The sequence below is a fragment of the Postia placenta genome (genome assembly GCF_002117355.1).
Source record: "Postia placenta MAD-698-R-SB12 unplaced genomic scaffold POSPLAscaffold_20, whole genome shotgun sequence".
In the NCBI taxonomy this organism is placed as follows: Eukaryota; Fungi; Basidiomycota; class Agaricomycetes; order Polyporales; family Adustoporiaceae; genus Rhodonia; species Rhodonia placenta.
Window position 1 is genome coordinate 396,337 of NW_020169851.1, and position 27,792 is coordinate 424,128.

Below are 27,792 nucleotides of genomic sequence, written 5' to 3' on the forward strand. Positions count from 1 at the left end.
CTCGCATTTTCCTTCGGCGATATTGAGGCGGCAAATTTGAAAACTCTGACTTTCTACAACAATGTCAACGCCGGTATCGATCCGAAAGTGTCAAGTCCAAAGAGAAAACCATTGATGTTGAGAACGATATAAGTGTAAGTGCTAATTGCTCTGGGAGGTTCATTCTGGTGAGTGAGTATACAACACATACTCTACGATGTTTTTGCAGACTCATAGCAGGCAGGAGTCCATCAAGCTGGTAGGCTGTACTGATCTCGCCCTTAAACAATCCGAGTCTTGACAAATGCATCAAAGTGCGTTTGACCACGCCACGGTGTACTCAACATAGAGCCTTGCCTCCGTAAGAGTGGATATCACTTGAAGAGCAAGATTTAGTCAACCACAACAGTTCAAAGAGTACGGTGAGTACCTCTATTTTCGCTCAGAGTACTCTCGCGCCGCATGACCCTTCAGCTGGCACGTCACACAAAAAATCACATACTCTCTGTAAGCCATGGCTACGTAGCAGTATGTGATCAATTGCCTCGCTCATGTAGAGCACTATAGTTACCAATAGCCTCCTGTATTGAGTTACTTCGCGCATGAGCCCTCGGCGCTTATGTTTCAATCTTTATTTTTTAAATTTCAAATGCCAACTGTCGCACTAATTCTCAGCTGTCAGTCATCACAGCAGGTCATCAGGGCACGGTGCTAGGAGCACTTGTCACAAGCATCATGATCATGTAGGACCACCGCGCCTGCTGTTTGTCTTAGACGCATCGCCCAAGATGGCCTAACAGTCAGCTTCCGCTTACCATTGCGCTCGTAACTTCCTCCATCCGAACTCATCGATAGACGGCCGTTGCTATTTCACATCTGCTAATTTCGGGCTGTTGATTCCGAATAACGAGGTGAGCACAATGATGAAGACAAATGACAAATGAAGTTCATGTTTCCCGTGTCGAGCGTGACACGGCCATGAAGTCCCGTAGTACCTTGTCCCGCTAACTACAAAAAGCGAATGGATGGTTCTGTCTAGAACGCCCGCGGTGCAACATCATTTCTCTCTGGAATGCTGTCTGTACAATGATGGGGGTACACAGATCGCCTTGGCAAACGAGATATCCACGACGGGGACTTGACAGCGACCTCCTTCCCTATTGTATTGACGCCAACAACGTGTGGTGATGCCACACATAAGCCCTACTCACTCTGGCGGCTGGCAGGTGCGCCCAGGTGCCGCCCGTATTGTTCCATACACCTCTCTCCATTGCTGTAAACCCTACTACTTCTGAGTAATCATTTCAGGGCGCTCTATTCAGATAAAAAATACATACGATGAGAAGGGCTACTGCATGAGGGCTCGACCATAATGTTCATTTTCCCGCCCACTCTATTGAAACATATCTAGATATTGACCCGCTAGTTTCTTCCCCCAGCTGTCCGGCGCAGCGATACGCCAAGTCCCATGGCAAGACTCCGCTTGTACGGAACGCTCGCTACATGTGACAGCGCCGGGCGTGACCCGCAGGGATGTTGCCCCAAGACGGTGATATAAATACGCGACCACCACAGTCCTTCAGCCTCACGAGTCTCGCTCACTCTTATATCGTTCTAGGGACCCAACACCAGCATGGTCCGCTTCTTCACCTTCGTCAGTCTCGTTGGAATGTTCGGGTACGGGTGTGCCCTTCCGAGCTTCGCAGTGGCAAACAAGCGTCAGATTTACCAGCACGAAGGAACCGTACGTACAATCTGGACCATATAACATCTCTCATGCTCAATATCGACAGGCCTCGCACTATGTCCCTAATGGAGTGGGCGCATGTGGTGTTGAGATCCCGCCTGGCGACTTTGCTATTGCCCTCTCACCTGCCGATCTGTCTGATTACGGATGTTTTAATGTGAGAACCGTGCAGAACCTTAATCTGATCACTGCTCATGCTTTATGCTAGAACGTCACTATTGTCAACACGAATGCCGGCATCACTCAATATGCATTGGTCCTTGACGAGTGCGCCTCCTGTACTGAAGGCAATATAGGTCAGTCTGCATTGACATTCACTCGACAATACGTTTATTTATCCGAACATTGTACGCAGAAGTCACAGATGCACTTTATTTGGCTTTGGGTGGTTCCCTCGACTTGGCGTGGGTAGACGTCACCTGGTATGGTTAAGGATGTTGACTTTTAGGTACGTCGGGCAAGCGTCGCTGCCGGCCCGGGTCACGTGGTCGTGCGCCGGTGTAGGAATAGGACTTATGTAGGCGTTGCGCGCCGTAGGTAGCCCCATCGGTTTGTAACCTGATCCACCATTGATCCCTGTCCATCGAGGACGTTGTCTGCCGGCGGTCTTTCCGGCGTCGTTCTCACAAAGGAATCCGGGCTGTATTACGGCACTTTTGAGGTAGCACATTGTACCATCAAAGACTCATGTTGATTATGCGATGGCACGAGAATTAGTATATGGCAGCTGTTCGGACTACAACATGAGATGCTCACCTTCGGCGCCGAGACTGAAAGTTCCACGGAAGCATGAGTAGTATGGGCACCAAACATTAGCACTACCTAATCTTTAACTGACAAGATTGTACTTTCCGGCTCCTTTGCGAGCTCATACGTAAGCCATGCGTGAAACAAACGAGTAATTGTCCTCGCTACAGGTAACCCTAAATGCAGGTAGTTGGAGCAACATCTTCAGACGGCAGTAAATATCTTCCTTGCTGATCTTACTAGTGATACAATGATTCAATTGTCCATGTCTCACTGAGAAGAAGGGAGGATCAGTCATGGGCCCCAGCTTGGGTCCGAATTTAGAGACTTCGAGGAAGATATACAGTCTACGCAAATGGAGCCGTCATGCAGCTAATAATCGATTTAATCGTGATGACGCTTCAGCTAGGTGGAAAGACATGCTCCGAATTTGTCTAGCTACGAGGAGCACAATCTGGATGGTGAGTGTAGAACATGTTTTGCACACGATTCCTGTCTATGATAACCTAGACCACGGACAAACATCATGTGCATCATTCTCTTTCCTTCAGATAAAGACGTACAGGTTTACAAGTACAATTTGTTCCTCGGGCGTGTTTGTGTGCCTGACTTGTCTTACAATTCTCGGAGTGGCAGTCAAAACTCTCTCCGCTGTAGTATCTTCCATGGAAATGCTGAAAATTGAACAATGCAGGTCAGGACCCAGTGCAAAGTCCAAATATCAAGACACGGGAAAATGTTATACCTGACAGCCTCGATAGTAATCGCCGATGCTGCGCAATGAAAGAACCAATCGTGAATACAAGTAAGGTCGAACGCGGTATGGCAGATTCTTCACTATTCGTGTTCGCACATGTTATGGTCGAGTGATACTCCTGCGTAGGATCACCGGCGCAAACGTGAGGGGCTGACACAAATGGCTAGTCAGATGGGGAGTTATGGGACAACCTCGTAAAAAGATCAATACTTATATCGCCACTTGTTGGCTCCACAAATCTTCGGACCCAAGTACATTGGTGTTAGATCCGGGCGTGGTCTTGCATTATCACGGCATCATCCTGGTAATTGAAACTGCTACGGTCGAGACCAACAGCACGACTCTCATATTTGATGGGCCATCGGTTAGAGGAACAATGTTCCGTCGCCTCATTGCATAGTAAGGATACTGCGCCGCGGTGCGAGACTAATGCGGCGTTTATGGCTGGCTATGGACGACGCCCTCTGGCATTACGAGAGGATGACTTGCGATGTCCTCGTTGCATATGCAAGTTAACGCATGGCTTCTAGAAAACGAAAATTTCCTTCGGTGTTAGCACGCGGGAGATTCGAGCGCTGTGCAAAGCTATCTCAGTATTCCCCGCTGCCCTGAGTACCAGAGCTTCCCTTCAAATTTGACGTATGATGAAAGCACGACGCGAGGCATCTTCATGCAGATCATAGCATCTCGATGGGGATGAACCCGCCAACAGCTCTCCCATTGCACTTATCAAACCTTGGATTTTGGGGTCAGGACCCGAGTACTCCATTATGAGTAGTCGTACGTTACTCATACGATTGGATAAGATTCATAGTCCAAGCAAGAAAGTGGAGGTGATGGGCCGTTCTGCAAGTAGCCGAAAAGGACTCACCATCGTCCTCAGACATTCTGATCCTTGTCAACGTAACATGCCCCACGCTTCGGCAACTGTGGAGCCCGTAAGCTGAGGACCGCGTGTCAGTCCGTGGGCTTCAAAAAGTCCCGGCCGTCTTTGGAAGGCGTTTAGATAGAGAAGGCCTTTGATCTTTCCTTTTGGAGTTTAGGCGCAGAAGCCTTGTCACTCTGCGTGTGAACGCCTGACAATCATGCTTCGATGCAGCAGCTCGCATGCGTGCATGTTCTTGCGCCCCACAATGATGGGCACAAGAACTCCGAGGAGAATGGTATTTGAGGTGATATTGCTTCATGTCCTACAGGATTTACCTAATATAAAGTGATGATGCTCCGTTCGCGCTGAGTATTTTGATGACGCTGGACGGTAGTATGAACGACCATTCGTCATCTATGATCGAACATGACATTGTATCGAACATCCTAGCCTCCAGGAGGACTAGATGTAAGACTGTCTGCTAGATGAGCGCAATGAATAGGTACAAAGACTCTGGTAGTCAAGGGCACAATTGAGACTCAATAATGAGTCTCAATTGAGTATCTTGTAGCCAATGTTCCGAAAGCCAGACTGAAATTTCCTTACATGCCCATCATGCCATCAACAAATTGATGGCGCGGAGGTGGAATGCTCCGACTCGGAGCGCACGACGAGATTACTTAGGTCTTTCCACAGCCCTGGTGTTGAGCATGTTCGACAGAAGTGTTCTAGACATATAGTATGGGACTATGGGGTCTACCAGAAGTAACATCCCTATGTTGAGACTTCGCGTGTCTTCGCTGTACATCTGCGCAATGGGCGGATACAAGACGTCCTTCTCGCTGGCGGTTTCAAGAGGAATGCAAATAATACAGGACGATCACAGCACCTCAAGCTCCGTGTGAGAAAGCTTATTGAATGTAAGGTTCCTGGCAGATAGGACGTACCAACTTGTGACGGGCCATTTCTCTGTGTCCGATAGCAAACGGACACTTCCTCAGCAATAACAATAAGGAGTATGGTCCGGAAGGTACCGACGGTGAATTATCGCAGACACACCTTCGACTAGCGCCAGTTGGTACTAACTGTTCCGGGTGAGGTACGTGCTCCCGCGCTATTTCCCAGCAGTGTTTAAGTTCAGCTCCACAATTCAGAAATAGCTAGCGCCAAGTCTAGAACACAGTAACATGATATTCGTCGAATGAAGTAAGCTATAATCCCGGCTTACTGCGACGATAGTAAATCATATATGTGCACGGACCATCGCAACTGCAGCAGGAGGAGGATGCCTACCAGTTGACGATCATCGATCAGAAAGATGACATTCTACGTCCTGCAGCACACACGATAGAGGTGACGGATTGCATGATTTCCAGTGAAACACAACGCGTCCACGTAGGTCCACGTGTAAAGGTCATCGTGAGAAAGTCATGGGAAATTGCCGTCATCTAACATCTAGATTCAGCATTTACGGCCCATCACTCATGCTTTTGACCCACACGCCGCTTAGGTGCGAAGGTTGAAGACGACAGCGCACTTGCCTCCGCGTGTCATTCTTTCGCAATTGTATGTGTCCATCGTGTCCCTGTCTAGCAAGTGAATGCCGAGACCGCGATCGCAAACACAATAGGAATATGGAGAACGCCTTGTGAAGCTGTCTTTCACTTCCGAGACACTGATCGGGCAACAAGCGAGGCAACTTCTGTCACAAATCGCGATTGTCTTCGCATCGGGCATAAGCTATGATACGATCGCAGCCCGATTTTTCCGTCCGTGCAACCCGTGACAGCACACAGGCATAGGCCTTTACCACAAGCGTCTGTATGCGCAAACTCATAGACTCGGCGGAGTTGACTCAAGGATTCAACTAGAACTATGTTTGCTTCCCGCTTGCCCTTCCGTGAACATGTGCGTGTCTCTGGCGCTTGACTACTTCGACGATCGTCTTCTTATCCCCTCATAAGCCGTATGAGATCCAATTCGCCCCCACCACTCCACCATGAACTCGTCTCTCCATGTTACGGCGTGCGCCAGCGCTGTTCTCTTCGTTATATCGATAGCAATGTTTTTACGTTGGATGAAAGCGGAATCACATCTGCGACTTCCGCCGGGCCCGAACAGGATACCTCTGCTAGGCAACGTGCATCAATTGCCTATGCAGTCACAGGAGAGGAAATTCACGCAATGGGGTGCAGAATACGGTATGGTTTTTGATAATGCTCGTCTGAAGATCACCAGTTTGACCATGTTAGCAGGCGACATTGTCTTTGCAAAGTTATTCAAAACACCAACCCTTGTAATCAACTCGCTACAAGTGGCACAGGAACTTCTTGACAAAAGGAGCTCAAAATACTCTTACAGACCCGATTTTATTCTGCTCTCGGACCTGTGAGCTGGATGGCCGTAGTTGTTTTGACACTCTGCTTACATATGGTGTCGCGAAGAATGGGGTGGGACTGTGTTATCACACACATGACGTACGGAGACCGTTTTCGCAAGCATCGACGATGGATCTCAAACGCTTTCCAAGACAAACATTCCCTCGGGAGCTACCGCCCGCTTCAGCGAAGGGAAGCATACATGCTCCTTTCTGGACTCCTTCAGAGTCCAGAGTTGTTCAGATCACACATTAAGAGGTCAGTATCCCGTCCGCAGCTAGATCATTATCTCACATACACACAGGTTCGCAGCAGCAATGATTTTGCAGATTGCGTATGGCCATTCGGTGACATCGTTGGATGACAAATTCATCCACCTGGCGGAGCGTGCCGGCAAGGAGACTGTCGAGTATGGCAGCGCAGGAGTAATGCTAGTCGATTTGTTTCCGTTTCGTGAGCTACTCCTGCATCCATTTCCGGGCCATTGATGCTATCTTTTTATGTAGTCAAGCATATTCCCCTATGGATGCCTGGATCCGGCTTCAAGAGTCGCGCATTTGAGATTCGAGATCTGGTGCGCAAAATGCTAGACACTCCGTTCGAGATGGTCAAGGATGCTATGGTAGGACTCCCTCCCTTTTTCTATCCTTCGCTCATGTACCTCCTCCTAGAAATCCGGCACAGCATCACCTTGTCTCACGGCTACATTGCTCGAAGAAGTCCTCAGTAAACGCGCGCCGACAGCAGAGGACGAAGACGACATCAAGGGAACCGCAGGCGTATTATATGGAGGTAAGTCAAATGGAGCCTGACACTCTAAGCAAACTGACTGGGGTCTCAAGCTGCGACCGATACGGTAGTTTGACTGCATCTCCCTTGAGGTTGACGTGTCTGAATTCTAGATAGACAGTTGCTGTCCTTTCTACGTTCATCCTTGCGATGGTGCTCCATCCCGAAGTATACGAGAAGGCTCAAGCAGAAGTAGACCGAGTCGTTGGACAAGATCGCCTGCCGGAATTTGAAGACAGAGAATCCTTGCCGTACTTGGAGTGCGTCGTGAAAGAAGTGTTCCGGTATGTCATTTAGTGTCTTGCAATGCTCGTGGGCTTGACCTCCCCTCTAGGTGGAACTGCCCGGTGCCACTTGGTTCGTCCATTTTGAATTTTTCATAAACTCGTATTGAACCACCCTGCAGGGCTTCCTCACAAGCTCATATCTAACGACCAGTATCAAGGATTTGATATCCCTGGTGGATCTATGGTCATACCTAACATTTGGTCGGTTTCTTTGCAATCTTGAGTCAGATTTGACGTGCCAATATACGCCAATCAGGGGAATGACACGTAATGATAGTTTCTATCCTGAGCCAGAGATGTTCAGGCCCGAGCGTTTTGAGCAGATGGACCGCGAAACGGCGGAGGCACGAGATCCGCGCAAGATGGTGTTCGGGTTCGGAAGGCGGTGAGATCCTGATGTGAAGTACCAATGCGATACGGCGAGGCTGACTTTCCAAACTCTGCTAGCATTTGCCCAGGTCAGGATTTCGCAGATGCCAGTATATGGATTGCAATTGCCAGCATTGTCGCAACGCTCGACATCGGTGTCACTACAGATGAGGCAGGGAAACAAGCCCCACCGACGGGCTCATTTGTCCCAGGATTAGTGAGGTGCGTTGTTAGTCTCCGCATTCCGGAGATGCTGGCTCAATTTCTCGAAAAGTCACCCGGAGGAATTCTCATGCAAGATCACACCGCGCTCTGAGCAAGTGAAGACGGTTGTATTCGAAATGGGTGCTAACGTTGTACTATAAGCTGTTGGAAGTACTTATGCCATTCGTATGTACTTGGTTCTTTACGTGCTTTCTAGTTGCAAGCTGGGTCAAATACCGTTGGTTCTATCGTCTTCGGCCTCGATCCCTGCCAGAAATCCCACATAAGCTAGTGTGGACAAGTGCCATAATCCGTGAATCATACTGCATTTTAACCACAGCTGGCTGCAAGATTTACGGCAACGTTATCATTGGGAATACGTTGAAGGTTCTCCAATCCGTTTTTACCACGCAGAAAGTGTTGCGAGATGACAGAGAACTTCCATGGCTGGCAGAAAACGACTCCATATGGCATGTGAGCATCCCAGGGGGTGGCTAATCATCCAAAGATGAGTCTGCCACTTTCGAAATGTATGTATAACTCGTGCAAGTTTTCCGAGAGAAGCTTTTGCAAGCACGAACAAGGCTCGCGCGAAATGTAGAACTGTGCCTGCAAGTTGGCATTTGCGTCATGTCGTCGTCACGTGCATCTACCGCTGTGACGTACCTACTCGAAGCTTCCACAAAACTACACCTGTACTCTTCGCGCCCTTTTCCGTCACGCATGCAGGTTGTTATAGATCGCCACTACGTCCGTGCATGCCCCATTGCCGACAGGAGCCAACTACGTCCATTTCTGTGACAAATGAACGACGACCACGACATGCGTCTCTTGCCCTCTCCTGATCCCGGCGATAGCACAGACGTCGCTCAAGTCAAGGTCGATGCGGACCACGATCTAAAACTCGATGCACTGGGCCCTATGGTGGTGAACAGCGATGGGGTAAGTGATCTCCATTTTGCGGTCTAACACAATCCCAACTCCAAGCGCACGCGTGTGTGAAGACGCTATCCAGAATAGTTAATTGGCAGAACATGACTGAGTTCGAGCGGGAGCGGACCATGCGTGTGTTGACTGCACGGAATCAGTAAGTTGTCTGGCACGTTGGACTGTTCCGAGCGCTCCGTGGCCCTAACATTGACACGCTTCTGTTGTAGAGTCCGCATTGCGAATCAGGAGAAGAAGTTACAAGAATAAAACACTATCAGCAGTGCAGAGTTGAAATGCGATATGCTGCTGTTGAATACATGTACAATAAATGCACCACGAACGGACACCATGTGCGTACTACTAATGAGAACCAATGCAATCAGACTATTGCGCCGCAAAGCCGTTCGATGTAATCCGTACACCTATCAAGACGAGAGAGCTCCCTAACCTGTAGCACGAGTCGGATGGCATCTCGAGCACGCTCGTGACCACTTTCACGCTATCATGGATTTCCCCGCTTTGACAGCGGCAACTCAAAATCAGGGGCTGTAACCCTTTTCCCAGCTCCGACTTTGCCACTTTTCGGCGTTCTCTGCGGTGTATGTTCATCAATCCTGACAACAAGTACTAATAAGAAAGGCACCTGGCAGTGAGGTTCTCAACCTTGTCACTCAGTTCCCCAAACTCACCGTAGACAGATAGTCACCGCAGCTGGGGTAGACCCCTAAGCCATGAAGTTGGCAGCATTCTCCAAACCATAAGGCCATACCCACGCTTCACATAACGCGAAGATTCAATGGATGGACAACACTTACATCAGCATTGCCCGATACCACAATCGCGACTTCCTCCAGCTCCATACGCGTTGTGCAAGGAGTGCATAAGGCAGCCATCCTGACAGACGCTGCGTTCAGCCAGGCCACGCGCAGGTCTGGGCGTACTTATGAGAAAGGTGTGCCAAGAGGCCATCGAGTTTCATCTTCGCGCCACTACTCTCTTCCTCGCAAATGAGACGAATCTCCTTCGCGATGCACGCGTGAGTCACAATGCGGTTAATCCAAAACACAAAAATAGACAACAGCTTCCGCCGCGTCGACTGCATTATGCCGGACGACCAGAGTGCGCAAATTATGCAAGCAAGGAGCGGCTGATGCCGTCTGAGATTGCCGCGCAAGCGAGAGGAACGTCAGCTGATGTCGGTTCCTTCATGCAATGAACTGATGGCAGGTCTAGATACTTGAGGCTCGGCAGACCCTGCCCAGAGGCAAAGACATGGTCAGTTCCCAACGAGTATGATAAGCCAAGCGCCGGGAGCCTCGATCCGCGATTATCCTATACGCCTACTGAGATCTAGGCCATGACTCGTGTGCTATAGGGAAATGCCTACTCCGAGCAAACGCTGTCGAAGGCTTTTGGACGCGATGCCAGTCCGACAGAAGCTGAAGAATTGCACGAGTTGGATTCAAGATGCTGGGATACTCTAGGACCTTCGCTGTCAGTGCCATAATAGACGCGAAATCGTCCTCAATGCATGAAGCGCCAGTGGTTCCACTTCACACGGATGTGTGGTTATGCAGAGGGGAAATAGCTCCGGCATTCTGTTGGTACTTATTCGAGGCGAATATACGATCGTGTTAAATTTGAGGCAAAGCTGCATGGATGTGTGAAGGCCAGTCGCAAAGGTATCCAGCGGCGCAGGGCGCGTAGAGAGGTAAACTCAATATACATGCGTTTTGGGAGCTCAAGCGCGGTGCGTAGAACAATGACAGCAAGCGGACCATAGCTCGAGCGCTAATAATCGCTGCACCTTGACTTCGAACAAACTTCATGATCTCGAGCTCAACGATCGCAAAGCCACACACGCACGGTATTCAGCATACTCATTGGCGAATAACATCATCATCCCATGGCTTTTGTCAAGTAAGGACTCGATGTATGAGTTGTTATTCCTGGAGACAATGGATATTCTTGATGGTTCTGGAGCCTGGACCCGGGCGGTGAGTTGCGAAGGTTACCGCTGAAGGCTTATTTGTGAGAGCCTCTCTCCTGAATGCCTCGACCAACCTGAACGGAGTCTTGCGCTCAGCGGCGAAGCGGTTCACTGCTACCGGTTGTAGGCCGACTTCTACATTTTCCCGAAGCGTTTGCAGCCGTTATTACCACCATCATTGTTCGTACGTACGGCGCTGACGGCATGAAGGATAGCCATTTCCACTCAGTGTCGAAATCAAATGCAATTGCTCTGTTTTCGCCTATTTCAGGTACATGGCCGCCCATAGCCGCCCTTCAATCGGCCACCGCGCCCTTGAAACACTTTCCTTGCGACAGCATCATTCCACAAGCGCCAGGTACTCGTAAAGTCTCCTGTTGTGTGGATATTAACCGTCAACCCCACTATATTGCTATATTGGTGGTGAGCACGTATATTAATGTCGCTATGCTTAAGAGATGACACTTTTGTACAAGGGTAATCAGATATCACGTTGCAGCTGATTCCATATCGTTAGAGCTGTTCACGTTGGTGTATGCGTAAGCTGACTTCCGGCAGGAATGCGCGGGCCCTGGAGGCAACGACCTACTTTGGTAAAATGGAGTTGTCACGATACTTTGCGGGGTCTAGCCATGTCGGAGACATGGTTTCGACAGTTAATTCCGATGGTCGCATCAATCTCCCTTGCGCGCAATCATTCCCGGGTAGGTCTAACAATGTGGGATCAGCTATTATCCACAAAACTAAGTGTATCGGCTCTTCGGAATCACAGATAAAGCAAAATATAGCCAAGCAACCTACAAACCGAAGTGAGTACTTCTCGGTGTTATCCGCGCCAGCAGTAGGTCAGCACACCAATGAAAACATTGATATTGTATCTGCATCCAGATTCCCGCTTGACAGATTTTAGTGCCTCTTGGCTCGAGTCCTTAGCCTATTGCGTTCACGGCATTGACTCCTGCAGTATTCAAATACCGTCAGCTGCACAGCAGTAAGCGTCTCGCCTGTCAATGCTTAAAATATGTGCGCAGGTGACATCATTCGACACCTACCTGATTATACCAATGACCGTGCTCACCATAGCCTGAGATCAATGTGGACACAACCCTCGTCGTTTTCCACGCGTTGCAGAGATGCGTGACTCGTGCGGTGACAAAAAGATATGCGCAAGATATCCATACACGAGCCCATACACTATTCAGACGGTACCGCGTCAAATCAGTAATAGTCGAGTCAGTTCCTCCCCCCGCTGTCCGGCCCATCAATGAGCAGGGGCGCCGGTTGCAAAACGCGCGGCTGTATCGCTCATGCGCTGCTGCGCGTGCATTTCACGAGTGGCGTAGCGTCTAGATGCATTGTATAAAGGCACGGTCAGGAGCAATATACATCCTCACGAGTTTACCTCGCCTCGCATTCATCTCCCAAGCCCAGGTTCAGCATGACTCGCTTCATCGCCCTCGCTAGCGTCCTCGGCGCGCTCGCCGTGTCCGGACTCGCGCACCCCTTCTCAGGTGACGCAGTGGCCCGCAAGCGGCAGCTAGACCATCATATTGGCAACGTGCGTACCTTTCTCGACTCGCACCCGCCATCCCCGCTCAAGATTCGCAGGCTACGTCCTACACCCCTTCGGGCGTCGGCGCCTGCGGGGTAACCATCTCACCCGACCAGTTCGCCGTCGCGCTTGCACCTGATTTCTTCACCGCGAGCTCTTCGTGCTCCGAGGTACGCGCTGACCCTTTGTTGTGTGCTATGGCCGCTGCTCACTTGGCTGTGCTTGCAGAATTTGACAGTCACCAATGCCAACACCGGCGTCACAAAGTACGCGTTGGTCCTCGACGAATGCGACTCGTGCACGGGTCAGAACCTGGGTCAGTGTTCCTTCCGCATACTCGGTGCATGCCACATTTCTGTTTCTCACGTCGCTTTGTAGAATTGACAGTGCCTCTCTACGAGGCGTTGGGTGGTTCGCTCAGCCACGAGCCCCTGGAGGTGATCTGGTATTAGCTTAGGATCAATGACTGCGACTAGTAATCAGCTAGATCGGTTCTCCCATCTGGCCAGCGATTTGCTAGTCGTATGACTGTACATCCACAATCCGTATAATCAACCAAGTATATCACGTTAACAGATCTTGTTGAGGGCATGGCTGGCCAGTGGGAAGCAGCATCCATCAATTGTGGCAGGAGACACATAAGTAACGAGCGACAGGTCACTGAGCGTACAGAGCAACGTTTGTTGTGATTCAAATTCAGGCATGCCAAACTCAATGGAGAGCTATCAGGCAAACGTTGGTGTTTAACAACTACATGTGACACTTGAAACACCAATAGCCGCTATGCGCCACACATCAATCCATGTAGAGGGCCTAACTTGAAAATCAAACGCTGTCATTGTATTGTTGTGACACATCTCGCGCTCAATCCGCCATCACATGAGACTCAGATGAACATTTGCGCGGGCGTTTGGCAGATTAATGGTGCAGGGCGGTCCCGAGCCGCCAGACTACGCTCGAGCAGCACTGGCGCTTGAGCATTCATGACCACAGAGAGCACGCCGACACGTCGTCGCCACAATCGCGAGCCCACCCACCAGCGCCACAGCGTCTGCACTGAAGGCAGAGGCTACATTACGAGGCATGTAGCGCGCCGGACTGAAAGGCAAGCTGCTTAACCGCACCCGCGCTCGACGGACCTGTTTCATGAGGCTCTCTCGCGACGTCGGTTTGCAGCGAAGGGATGTAAGATGAGTAAAGAGAGCGCTGCGCTAGCTTGCTACACATTGACATGCCCCAGTACGTAGTACAACTAACTCGAAGTGGAAGGCCGCCACGTGGAACTTGAATTGATACCGATGACCGAATGAGTTGGATCCTAAAGGGCCTTCGAGGACATAAGCTGCATGGCTCCCAGCCCATGTCGAGCATCCGCCGCGGCGATGCAAGTGTGGGCTTGCAAGGGAGCTCCCACGTGCGTTGGGGTACTAGGTGGCTACGGCAGCCCAGAATGGCATCACGACTACGAGAACAAAACGGGGTAGACGGAGAGACCGAATGCCTTGCCCACATCCGCATTGCGCATCCCTCGCGAGGTTCTAAGTCTGGGACCCACCACGCGGAAGCATTAATCCAAGGAACCAGCGGGCGATATTACTTTGAGTTCCGAGTGTCCGCAAAGAACCACCGAGGCGAGTGCGCGCGCTCGACGAGAATGAGTATTGCGCCCGTCCGGTGCAGCGCTGCGAGTGGCCCGGAAGAGCTAAAACCCTGATGCTGACTCACCGGTGCCCAACGCGAGGGCTCGGCGCCAGGCGGTCTGCGATACGGAGTGTTCGTGTTCGCGTCTGGTCTCTTGAAGCCGAGTAAGGAGGGAAGCGGAAGGGCGAGGATGCAGTAGACCGAAGAGTTCGTGTGAGAGTATTATTATTCGCGCATTCCGGAGCCTCACGTTTTGCGCTCCACGCTGTGCCGCACGGCATCGTGCATACAGTACGTGCGGATGGACGATAGGATGTATATTAGCATATATGATCGTCTTAGCCCACGGTGGCAGTGGCAGAAGCTGGGGAGAGAGGAGGTGCAATTTCCCGCCTGCGCCGCGCTGGCCGCCAGGCGTCCTAAACGAGCTTCTGTGCCTGGCGAATTTGGTTAGACGCTGCTCGCGCACGTTCCCGCGAGGCCACGTTTGTCCGTTCACAAGTCGGGGCTTCGAATCGACTTCGAAGCTCGCGGGGCGCCACGCCGACAATGTTCGGCTCGATGATACGCCGGGGACTGTATTCGCTAGAGCAAATAGCGTCTGCGGCTTGAGACGAAGCGGCGGAGTGCTCTGCAAGGGAAGCCTAGGCGAGCAAATTAAGGCGAAACGAATGAGGGTCAAACTTGAGGGTGCTCTTGCACTGATAGACTCGCCCCGACCTGTGCCATTGCGCAGACATTACATACGCAAATCTCGCTCGCTATCGTAATAATAACAGCGTTCTGGGGTAAGTTAACTTGCCGGTCGCAGAAGGTGTGCAACCCGAGGATTCTCCGTGTCTGCGAGCAGCTAACTTAGTAACATACAGCGCCCGGGGGGGGGGGGGTGTCAGCATGACGGATGAATGAGGAGGATTTGCGAGGGTGAGCCAGTACAGAGCGCGAGCCCCGAGACTAGGGGGCCAGGCAGCGTAGGTGACACTATGTTGTAGCGGAGGAAGATGTTCAGCGACAAAGCCGGCGCCTCGCTGATCGTACTGGCGAATGCACGGCGAACGTTAGCGGCCAATGGTCAAGCAGCAACGGTATCTTCTTCTGTCTTCTTCTTTCTTCTCGTCTCTTCTTTGTTTATCACTCTAGAACGGCCTCGGTAGTATGTAACCCCTTACTACTCTGCGACTCTCGGGCATGCAAAGACGTTGCGGAAGGTGAGAAGCAGCGATCGGCTTAGGTGGGGGAATGCCGGCGACACCACGTTACCGAGGGCGGCGGGATATGCGAGTAAGTTCGGTGAGTCGGGGGGCCATTCTCGTGAAGTCTGAGTTATTGCCGGTTGTGAACTCCACTCGGACTTGCCGAGTCTAGCTTGCTTGCCCCCAGATTCCATAACGGGGCTTTCCATCTCGTTTAGGAAGGCCCCTTACTGTATTTGGACTTGATTGGACAGCTGTGATGCTAATCCCTTCCATGTGCGTCATCCCGTTTTCTTAGTTGTCTCTGATGAAATGGATGTCTATGGTCTTTGTTATCTTATAAGCCATCATCGATACCGAGTAATCCAGTTTTCTCCTTCCTCTCGTCCTCCCATCTCCCCTCCCTGAACCGATACGGACAAGCTACTCATGCGTCGTATGTGTCAGGTGGGTACATTGCTAAATCATCGAGTTCTCATGGGTGGATGTGAATACACGCTCTGAACTCCGCTCGCATTGTCACTTAGACCGCAGGTGTGCTCGTATTTATTTTCAACTCCTGTCTCTATTCGCATTACATCACGCATATACGGACGTGGACAGATCATAACGGCTATAAATTGTTTTAGCTTCTGCCTGTCTAGGCTCTACAGAAGTCTGAGTCTAACGGCCTCTTCGGACTTCTGCACGTCAGCCTCTCACAGCGTCCACCGGACTCTAATAGGCTTGCGCGAGCCTGTATGCGCAGAGGAATCCACTGGGTATGCACAGAGCCCGGCGACCCAGCGTGACCGGGTCCATGGCCATTAGCCTGGGTGCGGACCGGAAGGAATACCGCAATGCACTCACGGATCGTAGTCGTGGTTTGCGGGCGACAGGACCGGCACTCCGGTTTGTTGGTTGACAGTGGTTGCGTCACAGAAGAGACGGAGATTCATTGCAATTGCCGAGGGCAGAGGAGATGCGGGGACCGTGGGGTGAGAAATTTTCCGTCCGAGCAATCAACAGTTAGCATCGCCCCGCGGGGTGGGCACCGGCGGTTTTGCAACGACCGCTCAACGAGCAAAATCGCAGGCTGAAAGATGAGGAGGATGTCGAGCAGCGGCGTCGACGCGGAATCGAAGCGCCTTATCTCGGGATGTCTACGCGCAAGCGAGACAGCGTTGACAGACACATCACAGAGAATAGGCTCTCCAGTGTCGTAAATTTGGACGGAGCGCGACTGTCCGCGCGGTGCATGCATCAGCAGACTACCGGTGGGCGCGGAGCTCGGCCGGACCGCAGGACCAGCATTTGGCAGGCAAGGGTTTTGCAATCCAGGGATGATGCCTGTAGTGCATCAGAAAGCGGGCGACCGATGAGACGGCATGCTCGGGAGCGAACGAGGGCACGGCGGGTGTTTTTGATAAATTTTGACGCGATTCGGGGTGCTTCTATTCATGGAGGGTGCCCTGCGAGCATGGGACGGCGGGAGCAGCGACGGGACCCGCCCTCAGGGAGCGCGTCGATATTTACGACCGCAGAAGCACGGTCAGCTGATAGGAGATAGGTCACGCGCGACGCGATCGGAGACGCGCTCTGATGGGTCGACCCGATCGGCCTGAGCGTGGATGTTGCCCATTCTTCTGCCGGTAAGCATTTCCCAGCCACCGCAATGGAAGCGAACTGCAGCATTCTTCGACCACGGGCACGACCCTGCCGTGAGGCACAGGCGCCACCTATATATCCTTGCCTCGTTTCCGAGCTTCATCCGAGTTCCCCCTCGAGCTCTCCTCGCGCAGGCCAGTCTCGTCCTCGCCTACCAGCAAGGGTCTCCTCGACTAGCCCGTCGCCATGAAGCTCTCGACGCGGCTCGCCCACCTCGCTGCCCTCCTCCTCTTGGGCAGTGTCGATCATGCCGTCGCACAGTCCTCGGCGGTCATCCCGTCCAGCGCTGCCGCGACGCCCATCCTGTCCAGCGCAGCAGTGTCTTCAGCGGTAGCGTCCTCTGCTATTGCATCCTCAGCTGTGGCATCCTCTGCCATCGCGTCCTCGGCCATTGCATCCTCCGCCGTCGCGTCGTCTGCTATCGCATCGTCTGCTGTCGCGTCCTCGGCCATTGCATCCTCCGCCGTTGCGTCGTCTGCTATCGCATCGTCTGCTGTCGCGTCCTCGGCTATTGCATCTTCTGCTGTCGCGTCTTCGGACGCAGTCTCTTCCGCCATCGCGACCACCGCCGTCTCCTTGGCATCCGCGACCGACCTTCCCTCTGGAGCAACCGGCGAGGTCTCGGGCGTGTCCTTCACCGTCTCGGGCACCTACACTATCTACGGCGACCCTGTGCCAACTAACCCACCTTCGCTCGCGTCATCCCCCTCCGCAGGCGAGCCGCCGTATAACTCGGGCTATGGCACGGAAGTCGGTGAGTACTCAATCGCTGGTCTCGCCGGTTGTCAGCCTCTGGCATGTTACCCATGTACAAGTTGGCACCCTCTGCCCTATTGTGGAGAGACAGTGGAACCCCAGTGCTCGGCCAACATCAGGGGTGTACGCTTCCCCGTTTTGTGATGCTCCTCGCGGGGTGCACTCGCCGTATGGGATGCAGGACGCAGCTCCGCTCTCGGCTTCAATGATATCTACCCGATGCTGTAATGGGTGCACCAAGGCACGCGCAGCATGTTGCGTCATGCGCAGCGAGCAATGAGGGCAGCAGCCTGTGGATTGTGTACGCTGTGACGGGCCGTGCAGTGGTACAAATGCGTTCACATAGGCATACCTGGCCTGCTGTGTATTAGCGTTACCCCTATTGAATGATTTACGAATGTGTTCGTTTGCTAACGCCCCTTTGCCCCAGGCTGGCAGACGCTCTCGCTCTCGTCATACGCGTTCACGCCGTACCCCGTCGCGTCCGCGTTGCCCGTACCGGTTGTATACCCCGACGTGTCGCCTTTATATCCACCGGCAGTAGAGAACCCTGGCTCGCAGGTGGTGCCGGATTTCAGTAATGCGTGGGCGGAGGCGTACGCGAAAGCCGAGGCGTTCGTGGCCGGGCTGACGCTGGAGCAAAAGGTGAACGTGAGCACGGGCGTGTACTGGGAGCAGGGCCTGTGTGTGGGCAACATCGGGGAGGTTGCGGACCTGCGCGGGCTGTGTCTGCAAGACTCCCCGCTCGGTGTGCGCTACACGGACTACAACACGGCATTCCCTGCGGGTATTTCGACTGCCGCTACGTGAGTCGCCTGTTCACAGCCCTGTTGTTGTGCTCCTAATGGGGTTTTCTAGCTTCAACCGGACGATGATGCGTCTGCGTGGCCAGCAAATGGGCGAGGAGTTCCGCGGGAAGGGCGTGAATGTCGCGCTCGGACCGATGATGAACATGGGGTGCGTCTTCCGCGTTCTTTCCCAGCCGTCGGTTCCCCGTTTGCTTCCCGCCGCGGTATTTCTCCTCTATGCACTGTGCACTGCCTGCGGGTGCAGTCGCGCTATTTTCGCACCTTCGTCGTCAATTTGCCGCGTTCCAATATCTCCGTCTGAATTACATTCTCCATTGAGTCTATATTTGCCCGATCTATTTCGCACACATACACTCCGCCTCTTCACTCTGTTCACATCCCTTCACGCTCGGTTCCATCGTGATGACACAAGCGCTGACCCAATTCGCCGATAAACAGCCGCGTTGCTCAGGCCGGACGTAACTGGGAGGGCTTCGGAACGGACCCGTTCCTGAGCGGCGAGGCGGCGTATGAAACGACGCTCGGGCTGCAGTCCGCGGGCGTGCAGGCTTGCGCGAAGCACTACATCGACTAGTATGTATCATCATCCCGTTGCGTATGCGGTTGTTAATGGTCAATGGGTACAGTGAGCAGGAGTACAAGCGTACGCAAGAGAGCTCGGAGGTGGACGACCGCACGCAGCATGAGATCTACCTGAAGCCGTTCCTACGAGCCGTCATGGCGGGCACGGCGAGTGTCATGTGCAGCTACAGTACGTTGTGTCTAGCTGGTTCTTCGTTTGCGGAACGGGCATGTTGACACGCCGGCAGACATGATCAACGACACGTACTCGTGCGAGAACGACCGGACGCTGAACCAGCTGCTCAAGGGCGAGCTCGGCTTCCGCGGGTACGTGATGTCGGATTGGGGTGCGCAGGAAAGCACACTGAGTGCGATGGCGGGTCTTGACGTGCGTCGATCTTCTCTCGTTGCTCCGTATGGCGTGATTGCTGATGGAGAGTTTGATTTTGTCCTCACTGACTGTTCGGTGGCGTGTCGTCTCACTGACACTTCCTGTCTTGTCGCGCCGATGCTATGATAACGCGGATGATGGCCGGTGGCTGGTGTGCTGTGCGCTCGGTGTTTCCTCGCTTCCTCGAATCGGGATGCATTCAACCGTATCTTTACACGACATGTTCCTATGTCGACGATCGGTCCTATTGGCTTCGATGTTCCCTGTTGCCCCCCGGAACACCAGATGTCTATGCCGGGAGACATCACCCTCGGCTCAGGCAACTCCTGGTGGGGCCCGAACCTGACCGCGTTCGTCGAGAACGGCACCATTCCGCTTTCGCGCATGGACGACATGGCGACGCGGATCATGGCGAGCTACTACCTTCTCGGCCAGGATCAGGACTACCCCAACGGTGCGCAATCCTCAAATTGCTATCATATGAAGATGGGAGGCTGATTCCGAATGCAGTGTCCTTCAACGCGTTCAACCAGTATGATCAGGTGCACAACTTGCATATTGATGTTCAAGCAGACCACTACCAGATCGTGCGCGAGATCGGGCATGCGGGCGCGGTGCTGCTCAAGAACACGAACGGCGCGCTGCCGCTCAATGCCCCACGGAATGTCGTCCTTATCGGTGAGTTCATCGCGCGTTGTATTCCCGTAGCCCCTTCAAGTTGACATGGCTGTGTCGCAGGCTCTGACGCGGGCAATGGTGCGATGGGCGCGAACGGATACACCGACCGCGGCGGAGATGATGGTATTCTTGGAATGGGCTGGGGCTCGGGAACGGACAACTACCCGTACCTCATCTCGCCGATGGACGCTATGCAGGTGCGTGCGCGCCAGGACGGCACGACTCTCATGAACTGGTATTACGACTGGGACACCGAGGGCGCCGCTACTGCGGCCATCCAGTTCGAGGCTGCTGTGAGTAGACTGTCGATGCGGGCTCTTTTTTTCCCGTTCCTGACAAGAGAGCTAGATCGTCTTCGTCAACTCGGACTCGGGTGAAGGCTATATCGAGGTCGATGGCAACCTCGGAGACCGGTCAGTGAACCTCCTGCGAGGTTTTCTTTCCGCAACTTTTATCTGATGCACCGAACAGCAACAACCTGACGCTATGGCACAACGCGGACAACCTGATCACCGCTGTTGCTTCGCAAAACAACAACACCATCGTTGTTGCGCACTCTGTTGGCCCCTCCATCATCGATTCGTGGGTCGAGAACCCGAACGTCACTGCGGTCCGTATTATCCGTGTTTACCGCGGCGTAGTGCTTAAATTGTGCTCTTCGTATACAGATCATCTGGGCCGGTGTAGCCGGACAGGAGGCGGGTAACGCCATTGTTGATGTGCTCTACGGTGATTACAACCCGTCCGGCCGCCTCCCGTACACCATTGCGAAGCGCCTCGAGGACTACGGTGTCTTCCTCACCCTCGGTGGCAATGGAAGCACGATCCTGAGCGTTCCGTACACCGAGGGTTTGTTCTACGACTATAGGCACTTCGACGAGGTCCGTACGAGTATGTTGCCGAGATTAGTCCCCATTCTAATGTCTGTTTGTTACAGTACAATATCACGCCCCGCTACGAGTTCGGCTATGGTCTCTCTTACACGACCTTTGAGTACTACAACCTTGCCACCTCCATCGTGCCGCAGTACGACCCGACCGACTACGCTCTCGAGGCCGCCTGGGCCGCGGGTGTGCCGACTCCCCAGGGCGAGGGCTCGTCCGTCGCGCTCTGGCTGCACCGTCCCTTCGTCCAGGTGTCCTTCGAAGTCCAGAACACTGGTGCCGTCGCGGGCACGGAGATCCCGCAGGTGTATGTTCACTTCCCGACGGGCATCGGCGAGCCGCCGAGCTGGTTGAAGGGCTTCGACGCGGTATACATCGAGCCCGGCGAGGTTACGACGGTGACGGTGACGATCTCGCGGTACGATCTCAGCATCTGGGACGTCGTCGCACAGGGCTGGGTCAAGCCTGCGGGCGAGATCACGTTCTCAGTCGGCGCGAGCAGCCGCGACTTCCGCCTGCAGGGTTACATCCCCATTTGAAGACTGTAAATCATTCGAATGATCTGTGTAGATATACAGGAAAAGTGTAGATTCTGGTGCTGGACTGATGATAAAAGGTGGCGGGCGGGCGATGGACCTACCAAACGACGTTCAAAATCTAGCACTACAATCACTTGTTGTAGATTGCAGCAGACTGTTGTACATGGACTTTCGCATATCGGTAGCTTTCATTAACATGACCGACTGCTTCATGAGCACATTATCTGAGGGCCGGTGCAAGTATCTGCGCTCCGGCACATGAGTTCTTCAATTCTCTAACGCTGCGAGGTGAAGGAGAAAAGGGTATGACACATAAACCGTGAATCTTTGCGTTGAATGCTCCGCCTCGTTGCCTATGTAGTTTGCGGTCCATTCAAGCTGGGGCTTAGCGACTGATATATTCACCGAGCACCAAAAGTGAGTGCTATAATTGTGCACTGGTTTGCGATCACCACCTGATAGAATGCAGAGTATATACCGTCTGCATTAAGCACCAATACTGTCCATACTATAAGCAATATCATAGTCCATTCAACGGTCAAAATGAAAGATTGTACCGTGACCGAGTCGAACAGGAATACACTTCCACAAACATAGGCTAGGTGCAGCTACGGGCCAACAATGAAGAAGACAAGTTGCCGAACGATATCACGTCCATGGCTCAGTACACGATATATAAGAGGTAATCGGAGCGCTCATATTCGGCACTCGGCAAGACTAGTGTATACGACGATGAAGGGGCTGTGAGTAGCCTTCGTCATGCCTTGGACGAGTGCAAACATACCTTCGATCGCCTGTGTGTCCTCAAAGTCATTCAAAACATATTGGTACGATGTCTCCCCAGAGATGAGTGTGGTTCCATTGACGGAACGGCCCAGGAAGAACAAGTCCATGCTAGCATCATCCCAGTTCTGTCCCAATGACTAAACAGGACCAGAGTGTCAATAATATCCTCATAGCATAAGATATAAGCACGCACCCAGTATTGCGACAGCTGCGAAGAGTCGTCTGCGTAGGAGCAATTTCCGACTTCGATTACGTATGACGAAGATTCGCCAACGATAAGCTCCCCCGTAAACAGGCACTGATCGGGCCATCCTGCAGGAAAGCCAGTGACTAGAATGTGGCCGAATGATGTCTCAATCGATCCATTCGTAGTCTGTTGGAATCCCATGAGAATGTGCTGTCACCTGAAATGTTGTTTAGGCTTGTCAGAATCTCGGCGGGGCTTGGAAAGACAGCGTTTGCGTACATTTCTGGAACTCGACCTGGAGCTGCGAGAGACCCGGAGATTGAACTACGAGAGCATTGAAGTTTTCGGCCGCTTGTTCGTTAGAAACATTCCAAACTGTTGGTCGATCCAAAGATAGGAGTGCAAGGGGTCCGGAGAATACCATCTCGCAAGAGACGTCCTCACGCTTAACAATTGCAACGGCACGGGCAGAAACGGCCCAGAGAGCGAAAATAAGGAGAGCCAGCATAGCCAACGTCGGCGAATTGTAAGAGAAATGAAGAAACAAAGAGCGGATGATTCCACGATGATATTCCCTGCGGCCATTTAGCCACGCCAATTTATAAGAATCAGGGGCCTCAGAACGCTCCCACACGGCTCGATAGATGATGCGATGACAGACGGAGTAAACTCACCGTCAACCTTCGAGTTAATCAGTGGCAGTGGCAGCTACAAAGCTACAAGGAGTGGCATATGCCGATGTGAGACCGGGACATGCGGCGATGATATCTTTTGGGTTTGATCAGGGTGTTATCCATCGGGGCTAGCATGATGCGTGCAGAAACTAGTAGTGGAAAACAAAGAGCTACATGTGCACAACCAATCATCAGTTCTCTTCATGTTGAGTGGGAGGCTGCTTCCATCTGCCCCTCCCATTTCCTCTGCTTCTCCTGGAATTCTTGTTGCCATGTTTCCCACCAGGCAGGCTCCTCTTGTCGCTGTTCAATACAATCTGGACAATAGATATAGTATGCGTTCTCTGCAGAGCCATACCCCAGCAGCAGGCTGCCCGTCAAGCTCAGTCATGGAATGTCAGAGATGCGAGAAGTATCACTCACTATTCTGGCAGCTCATCTCCAATTGGTTCGAACTTTTCGTCGGGAAGGCAGTCCTCGCAAAACGCCTGCGGACACGTACGACATCTAGGATGAGGTTTCAAATGAAGGAAGACATGGGCCGAAAGAGATAGATCGTACCGCAGGAGCATGCCACCAGCGTCTGCCGTTGCGCGGGTACAATGTGCGCACTTGTGCTGGCTACACGACGCGCTTACCATATGGACTACGTCCCGACGTGACAGTCCGTGACACTTGGCGTGAAAGACTGCAAGTCGCACGACATGAATGGCGTGACGCTGCGGAACACGACGATTGTTGCCTTACCTCGCGGACACCAAGTACAGACGACGAGTTCACCGCCATCTCGACAATACAGACACCAATCTTCAGTCTCAAACTTCTTCCTAGAACGCTTCACATGGACCGGGGTTTTCCCGACCGGGGACAACTGTGACACGAGTGAGGAATTAGGATAAGATGCTTGAATGTTACGCACGATTTCTGGACCCATATGTTCCGCGATCATCTCGATGCCGCCCACATTCACTATGCGTTTTGCGCGACCCCGCTTCTGCAACTCCTTCCATTCGGAGGCGATCTCCGCGTTCGACGGTCGCTTGATCACCTTGCCTTCGAACAGCCTGCTCTGGACTTGGGCGACCCCCATTAGCAACTTTCGCTCCTCCTCCTCTGCGTCTTGCACAAGCCTCTCATCCACGTGTTCCTTAACCCCTTCAAAATGCTTGGCCTTAGCGATTCGACGATCATCATGCTCGCGGGAGGCGTCGAATATTTCTTGAATGGGAGCGCAGAGGAAGCGAGAGAACTCCATGCCGACGATGCCGCTAGAAAGAGCACTGCTGCCCTTGCGCAAGATGTCCAGCAATTCGTCGGCCTTATAGCCTGAGCTTTCATCGCCTGTGGCATGATTCTCAGAGCCCATCACTTTGACCGACAGGAAGAGCTTCCGACGGATCCTGTCCAGCATCTGGTCTTCGACACTCCCTTGACAGATCAGCCTGTAGACCTTGACCACCTTGGTCTGCCCGATTCTATGCGCTCGAGCAATCGCTTGCATATCATTTTGGGGATTCCAGTCAGAGTCGAACATAATGACCGTCGAAGCTCTCGTTAGATTTATTCCTAGACCACCCGCTTTGGTCGAAATCAGGAAGACCTTGTACGGTGATTGCTCTTGCTGGAACAATTTGATGTCTAGAACACGTCTGGCGCGACTCGTGGACCCTTCGAGCTTAGCATAAGGAATATTTCGCAGTTGCATGAACTCTTCCAGAAGCTCCAGCATCTTCGTCCATTGACTGAAAATAATAACGCGCTCGCCCTTAGGCAGTAGGTCTTCAAGTAGTTTATCGATGACAATTAATTTCGATGAAGCCGCAACCAGATGCTCGCCAATTTGATATGGCTCGGGCTCGGCATTGGGGAGGAGATATGGATGGTCGCAAACAAGCCTGAGTTGCAACAGGAGATTCATCAGCTTGTGCCATCCTATCTTACTCGTGAGCAACGTATTCAGAGATGAGCGTTACGCTTACGGTTCTGCGAGATTCCTCCGCCGCCTGGGACTTCAATCTCATCTTGATGCGAATGTTCTAATTTGACGTCAAAGATCTCTTGTAAGTCCATTCTCTCCATGCGCGTCAACAGCCTGTATGTCCAGAAGCGCTGCGCTTCCGTCATCGGCACAAAGACTGTCAGCTCCTCTCGTGGTGGCACGCTTATTTCTACTGTAGCCTTGGTGCGGCGAAGCATGATCTTCGAAAGAAGTTTCTGTGCAGCGTTTAGGAAGGGAAGGGAATACACACCGCGATTGAGATCGAATGAATCCTTGAAGGGCTGCTCGGATGCAGCAGTGAAAACACTAGAATACAGCCAGTGAAGGATACCCCAAAGTTCCACAAGGTTATTTTGTATGGGCGTCCCGGTCAACACTGGGCGTTGCGTTAACAAGCTAAGCGACCTGAAAGACGAGTATGACGCACGAAGACGATATAAGGAGCCGATGCCCTGCAGTTCGTGTGCGACAACGGTTCCAGAATTTTTGATTCTGTGTCCTTCATCCAGTACACAGCATGTCCAATGTCTATGCTTGAACCAGCTCGCTTCAGCGACATATGCCTCGTACGTCGTAATGCAGATGTCGAATTTCTGGCCTGCGAGAACAGCGTCTTTCAAACGGGTTCGCTCAGACTGAGGGCCATGGAAACGAAGGGTCTCGAACGAAGGGAGCCAACGCTGTACTTCCTATTAGGACAGCTCAGCTCTCATCATACATAGCGAGATTTGTCGAGAGCATCTTACGGAAGCCCACGAGTGTAAGACAGACAGAGGACAGATGACTAAATGTGGTGGCAGCCGTCTGTCTACAAGACTGTCAGCTACGAGTGAATTATGTCACTAAAGATCTCACGTTGAGTAGTATCCTTGATGTATGCGAAGAACGACAAGGTCTACAATGGTGGTAAGGTCAATAACTGAACGACTCAAAGAGTCGTAAGCGCTCACCTGAAGTGTTTTGCCAAGACCCATCCTAAATGTAAGAAATGAGCTGCAGGCAGATGTGAGGCCTATACGGCGGAAGACCTACTCATCGCCCAAAATGCAGTTTATACCTAGGTATACTTATAAGTGGATGCGCGGGATGGGATGCGAGGCGCGCGTACCATTCTTGTACATGTATACCAAAAACGATAGTCCATGAAGCTATGCCGCTGTGAATATTTTGTCATCATTAATGCTGTAACTCAGACTGACCTGATAATCTTTCATAACCCCCCCTACAACAGATATCGGTTGTTCATGAATGTGATGAAATGGCACGAAAGGCGATCCATCGCCGGACATTTCGACATCACGTTTTATGATATCAAGAATGCTACTCTTGGGAGGAAGTAGAGGTGAGAAGAGATCACGATGGCGATGCAGCCAATGTTTTCTGGATGTGTCTATGGCGGCCCGAGCTGAATTAACAAGGACGGTTGTCTGGGATGAATGCGTATCAGCCGAGTTGGTACATGAGCCGCTTTCGAGACAGGGGAGAAGAGGCGGGTTTAGATAAAGATAAATATAATAATGCGATCTCAAGTGGTGAATACACAACTCGCCACGACGAGACGAACAGGGACAAGGAACTGCCTCTGCTGAACCTCGCCACAAACGGTGGGTTCGGAAAAGAGTATGAGTTGGTTATATGTTTGACCATTTGCAATTCTATGACACCGAGTACGTTCAGACCGATTGGATGTTTCCAAAGTGGCCAGTTCAAGCTGACAAAAAGAAGACGTAATACATTATTGTCTTCGCCCCTGGGGCTGACATATGCAAGATGATCTTTGCATTAGAGCATTTTACTCATGTACTTATCCACGACGTGGACTCAGACAAAGATATATACTGTAGACGACTTACAGCCTCTTTCTCCTCTCTTGCAGGTTTCTTTTCATCAGTCTTACTTTTCTTCGCGATGGTGTAGACAGTTGGCGGTCTTTTGCGTTTATTTGATGTTGAATAACTTGTTGAATTAACGCGAGAGCGAAGAGTACGAGTCGCTCCAGGTTCGCCCATTGGGGAGAGGTCGCTAGTCACAGAGGTCGCGGAGTGGCCTGATGTCGAAGCCAGTGTTGGTGAAGTCGCCGTCAAGAGGTCAAGTTCGTCGTAGTCCAGCGACATTTTGTTCTAGATCGCGCGCAAAAGTACAGCTACAATAGAGTAGGGTGCAAGACGAGCAGTCACAGGACTGGACAAGACAAGAAATGTGGCCGGCGAAGTGTGGCTAGACGCCGGCCAGAGGTCGCGCGGGCGCTCCGCGCTTCTTCAGGGCCGGCTGTTACGCGTCTTATTGCCAGTCGCGTGGTCGCGTCTTCATTGGTACTTTCAGATTAAAAATATCTCTCAGAGATAGATTTATTTGATACAATCCGCGAGTGCCTTTTGGTACTGCATAACATTGTTGAATGCTTCTGTATCAGCGTGTCAGAATATGCTAGAGTTTCGTGGAACGGTTTC

At 52.1% G+C, this 27,792-nt stretch overlaps 8 protein-coding genes across 8 annotated transcripts; 5 read left to right on the forward strand and 3 right to left on the reverse strand.

Annotated features, from left to right (window-relative positions):
• Positions 1-1,612: 1,612 nt before the first annotated feature.
• Positions 1,613-2,158, forward strand: POSPLADRAFT_1050357 (hypothetical protein; the record flags this gene model as incomplete). The annotated part of the gene is made up of 4 exons (XM_024479972.1): positions 1,613-1,723; positions 1,773-1,883; positions 1,935-2,022; positions 2,082-2,158. 4 exons carry the CDS (start codon positions 1,613-1,615, stop codon positions 2,156-2,158), a joined length of 387 nt encoding a protein of 128 aa, XP_024333746.1.
• A 749-nt stretch (positions 2,159-2,907) lies between these two features.
• On the reverse strand, positions 2,908-3,245 carry POSPLADRAFT_1158044 (hypothetical protein; the record flags this gene model as incomplete). Its single annotated transcript, XM_024487270.1, has 3 exons — positions 2,908-2,979; positions 3,037-3,147; positions 3,219-3,245. Coding segments are annotated over 3 exons (210 nt in total), but the record flags the coding sequence as incomplete, so codon positions are not given.
• A 2,852-nt stretch (positions 3,246-6,097) lies between these two features.
• POSPLADRAFT_1158493 (hypothetical protein) lies at positions 6,098-8,286 on the forward strand (the record flags this gene model as incomplete). The annotated part of the gene is made up of 13 exons (XM_024487324.1): positions 6,098-6,299; positions 6,351-6,486; positions 6,543-6,734; positions 6,781-6,929; positions 6,983-7,098; positions 7,148-7,268; positions 7,319-7,332; positions 7,383-7,549; positions 7,600-7,622; positions 7,672-7,753; positions 7,809-7,937; positions 8,000-8,143; positions 8,196-8,286. The coding sequence occupies 13 exons, from the start codon at positions 6,098-6,100 to the stop codon at positions 8,284-8,286; spliced, it is 1,566 nt and encodes a 521-aa protein (XP_024333748.1).
• A 661-nt stretch (positions 8,287-8,947) lies between these two features.
• On the forward strand, positions 8,948-9,216 carry POSPLADRAFT_1157932 (hypothetical protein; the record flags this gene model as incomplete). Its single annotated transcript, XM_024487252.1, has 2 exons — positions 8,948-9,067; positions 9,130-9,216. 2 exons carry the CDS (start codon positions 8,948-8,950, stop codon positions 9,214-9,216), a joined length of 207 nt encoding a protein of 68 aa, XP_024333749.1.
• Positions 9,217-12,328: 3,112 nt separating this feature from the next.
• On the forward strand, positions 12,329-13,168 carry POSPLADRAFT_1186246 (hypothetical protein). The gene is made up of 4 exons (XM_024489208.1): positions 12,329-12,603; positions 12,654-12,767; positions 12,826-12,913; positions 12,976-13,168. Exons 1-4 carry the CDS (start codon positions 12,484-12,486, stop codon positions 13,047-13,049), a joined length of 396 nt encoding a protein of 131 aa, XP_024333750.1. The 5' UTR covers positions 12,329-12,483; the 3' UTR covers positions 13,050-13,168.
• A 4,716-nt stretch (positions 13,169-17,884) lies between these two features.
• POSPLADRAFT_1174812 (glycoside hydrolase family 3 protein) lies at positions 17,885-21,913 on the forward strand (the record flags this gene model as incomplete). The annotated part of the gene is made up of 13 exons (XM_024488311.1): positions 17,885-17,991; positions 18,413-18,640; positions 18,693-18,791; positions 19,082-19,216; positions 19,270-19,394; positions 19,453-19,592; positions 19,881-20,049; positions 20,082-20,273; positions 20,334-20,566; positions 20,622-20,686; positions 20,745-20,883; positions 20,942-21,154; positions 21,211-21,913. 13 exons carry the CDS (start codon positions 17,885-17,887, stop codon positions 21,694-21,696), a joined length of 2,331 nt encoding a protein of 776 aa, XP_024333751.1. The 3' UTR covers positions 21,697-21,913.
• A 184-nt stretch (positions 21,914-22,097) lies between these two features.
• POSPLADRAFT_1158203 (hypothetical protein) lies at positions 22,098-23,177 on the reverse strand (the record flags this gene model as incomplete). The annotated part of the gene is made up of 4 exons (XM_024487291.1): positions 22,098-22,204; positions 22,481-22,619; positions 22,676-22,812; positions 22,949-23,177. The coding sequence occupies 4 exons, from the start codon at positions 23,175-23,177 to the stop codon at positions 22,098-22,100; spliced, it is 612 nt and encodes a 203-aa protein (XP_024333752.1).
• A 247-nt stretch (positions 23,178-23,424) lies between these two features.
• POSPLADRAFT_1174815 (hypothetical protein) lies at positions 23,425-27,441 on the reverse strand. Its single transcript, XM_024488312.1, has 14 exons — positions 27,196-27,441; positions 26,542-26,769; positions 26,451-26,490; positions 26,375-26,399; positions 26,293-26,317; positions 26,198-26,237; positions 26,089-26,150; positions 25,770-26,031; positions 25,323-25,718; positions 24,263-25,275; positions 24,091-24,214; positions 23,905-24,031; positions 23,767-23,850; positions 23,425-23,713 (listed from the first exon to the last, which is right to left on the reverse strand). Exons 1-14 carry the CDS (start codon positions 27,349-27,351, stop codon positions 23,545-23,547), a joined length of 2,751 nt encoding a protein of 916 aa, XP_024333753.1. The 5' UTR covers positions 27,352-27,441; the 3' UTR covers positions 23,425-23,544.
• Positions 27,442-27,792: the final 351 nt, after the last annotated feature.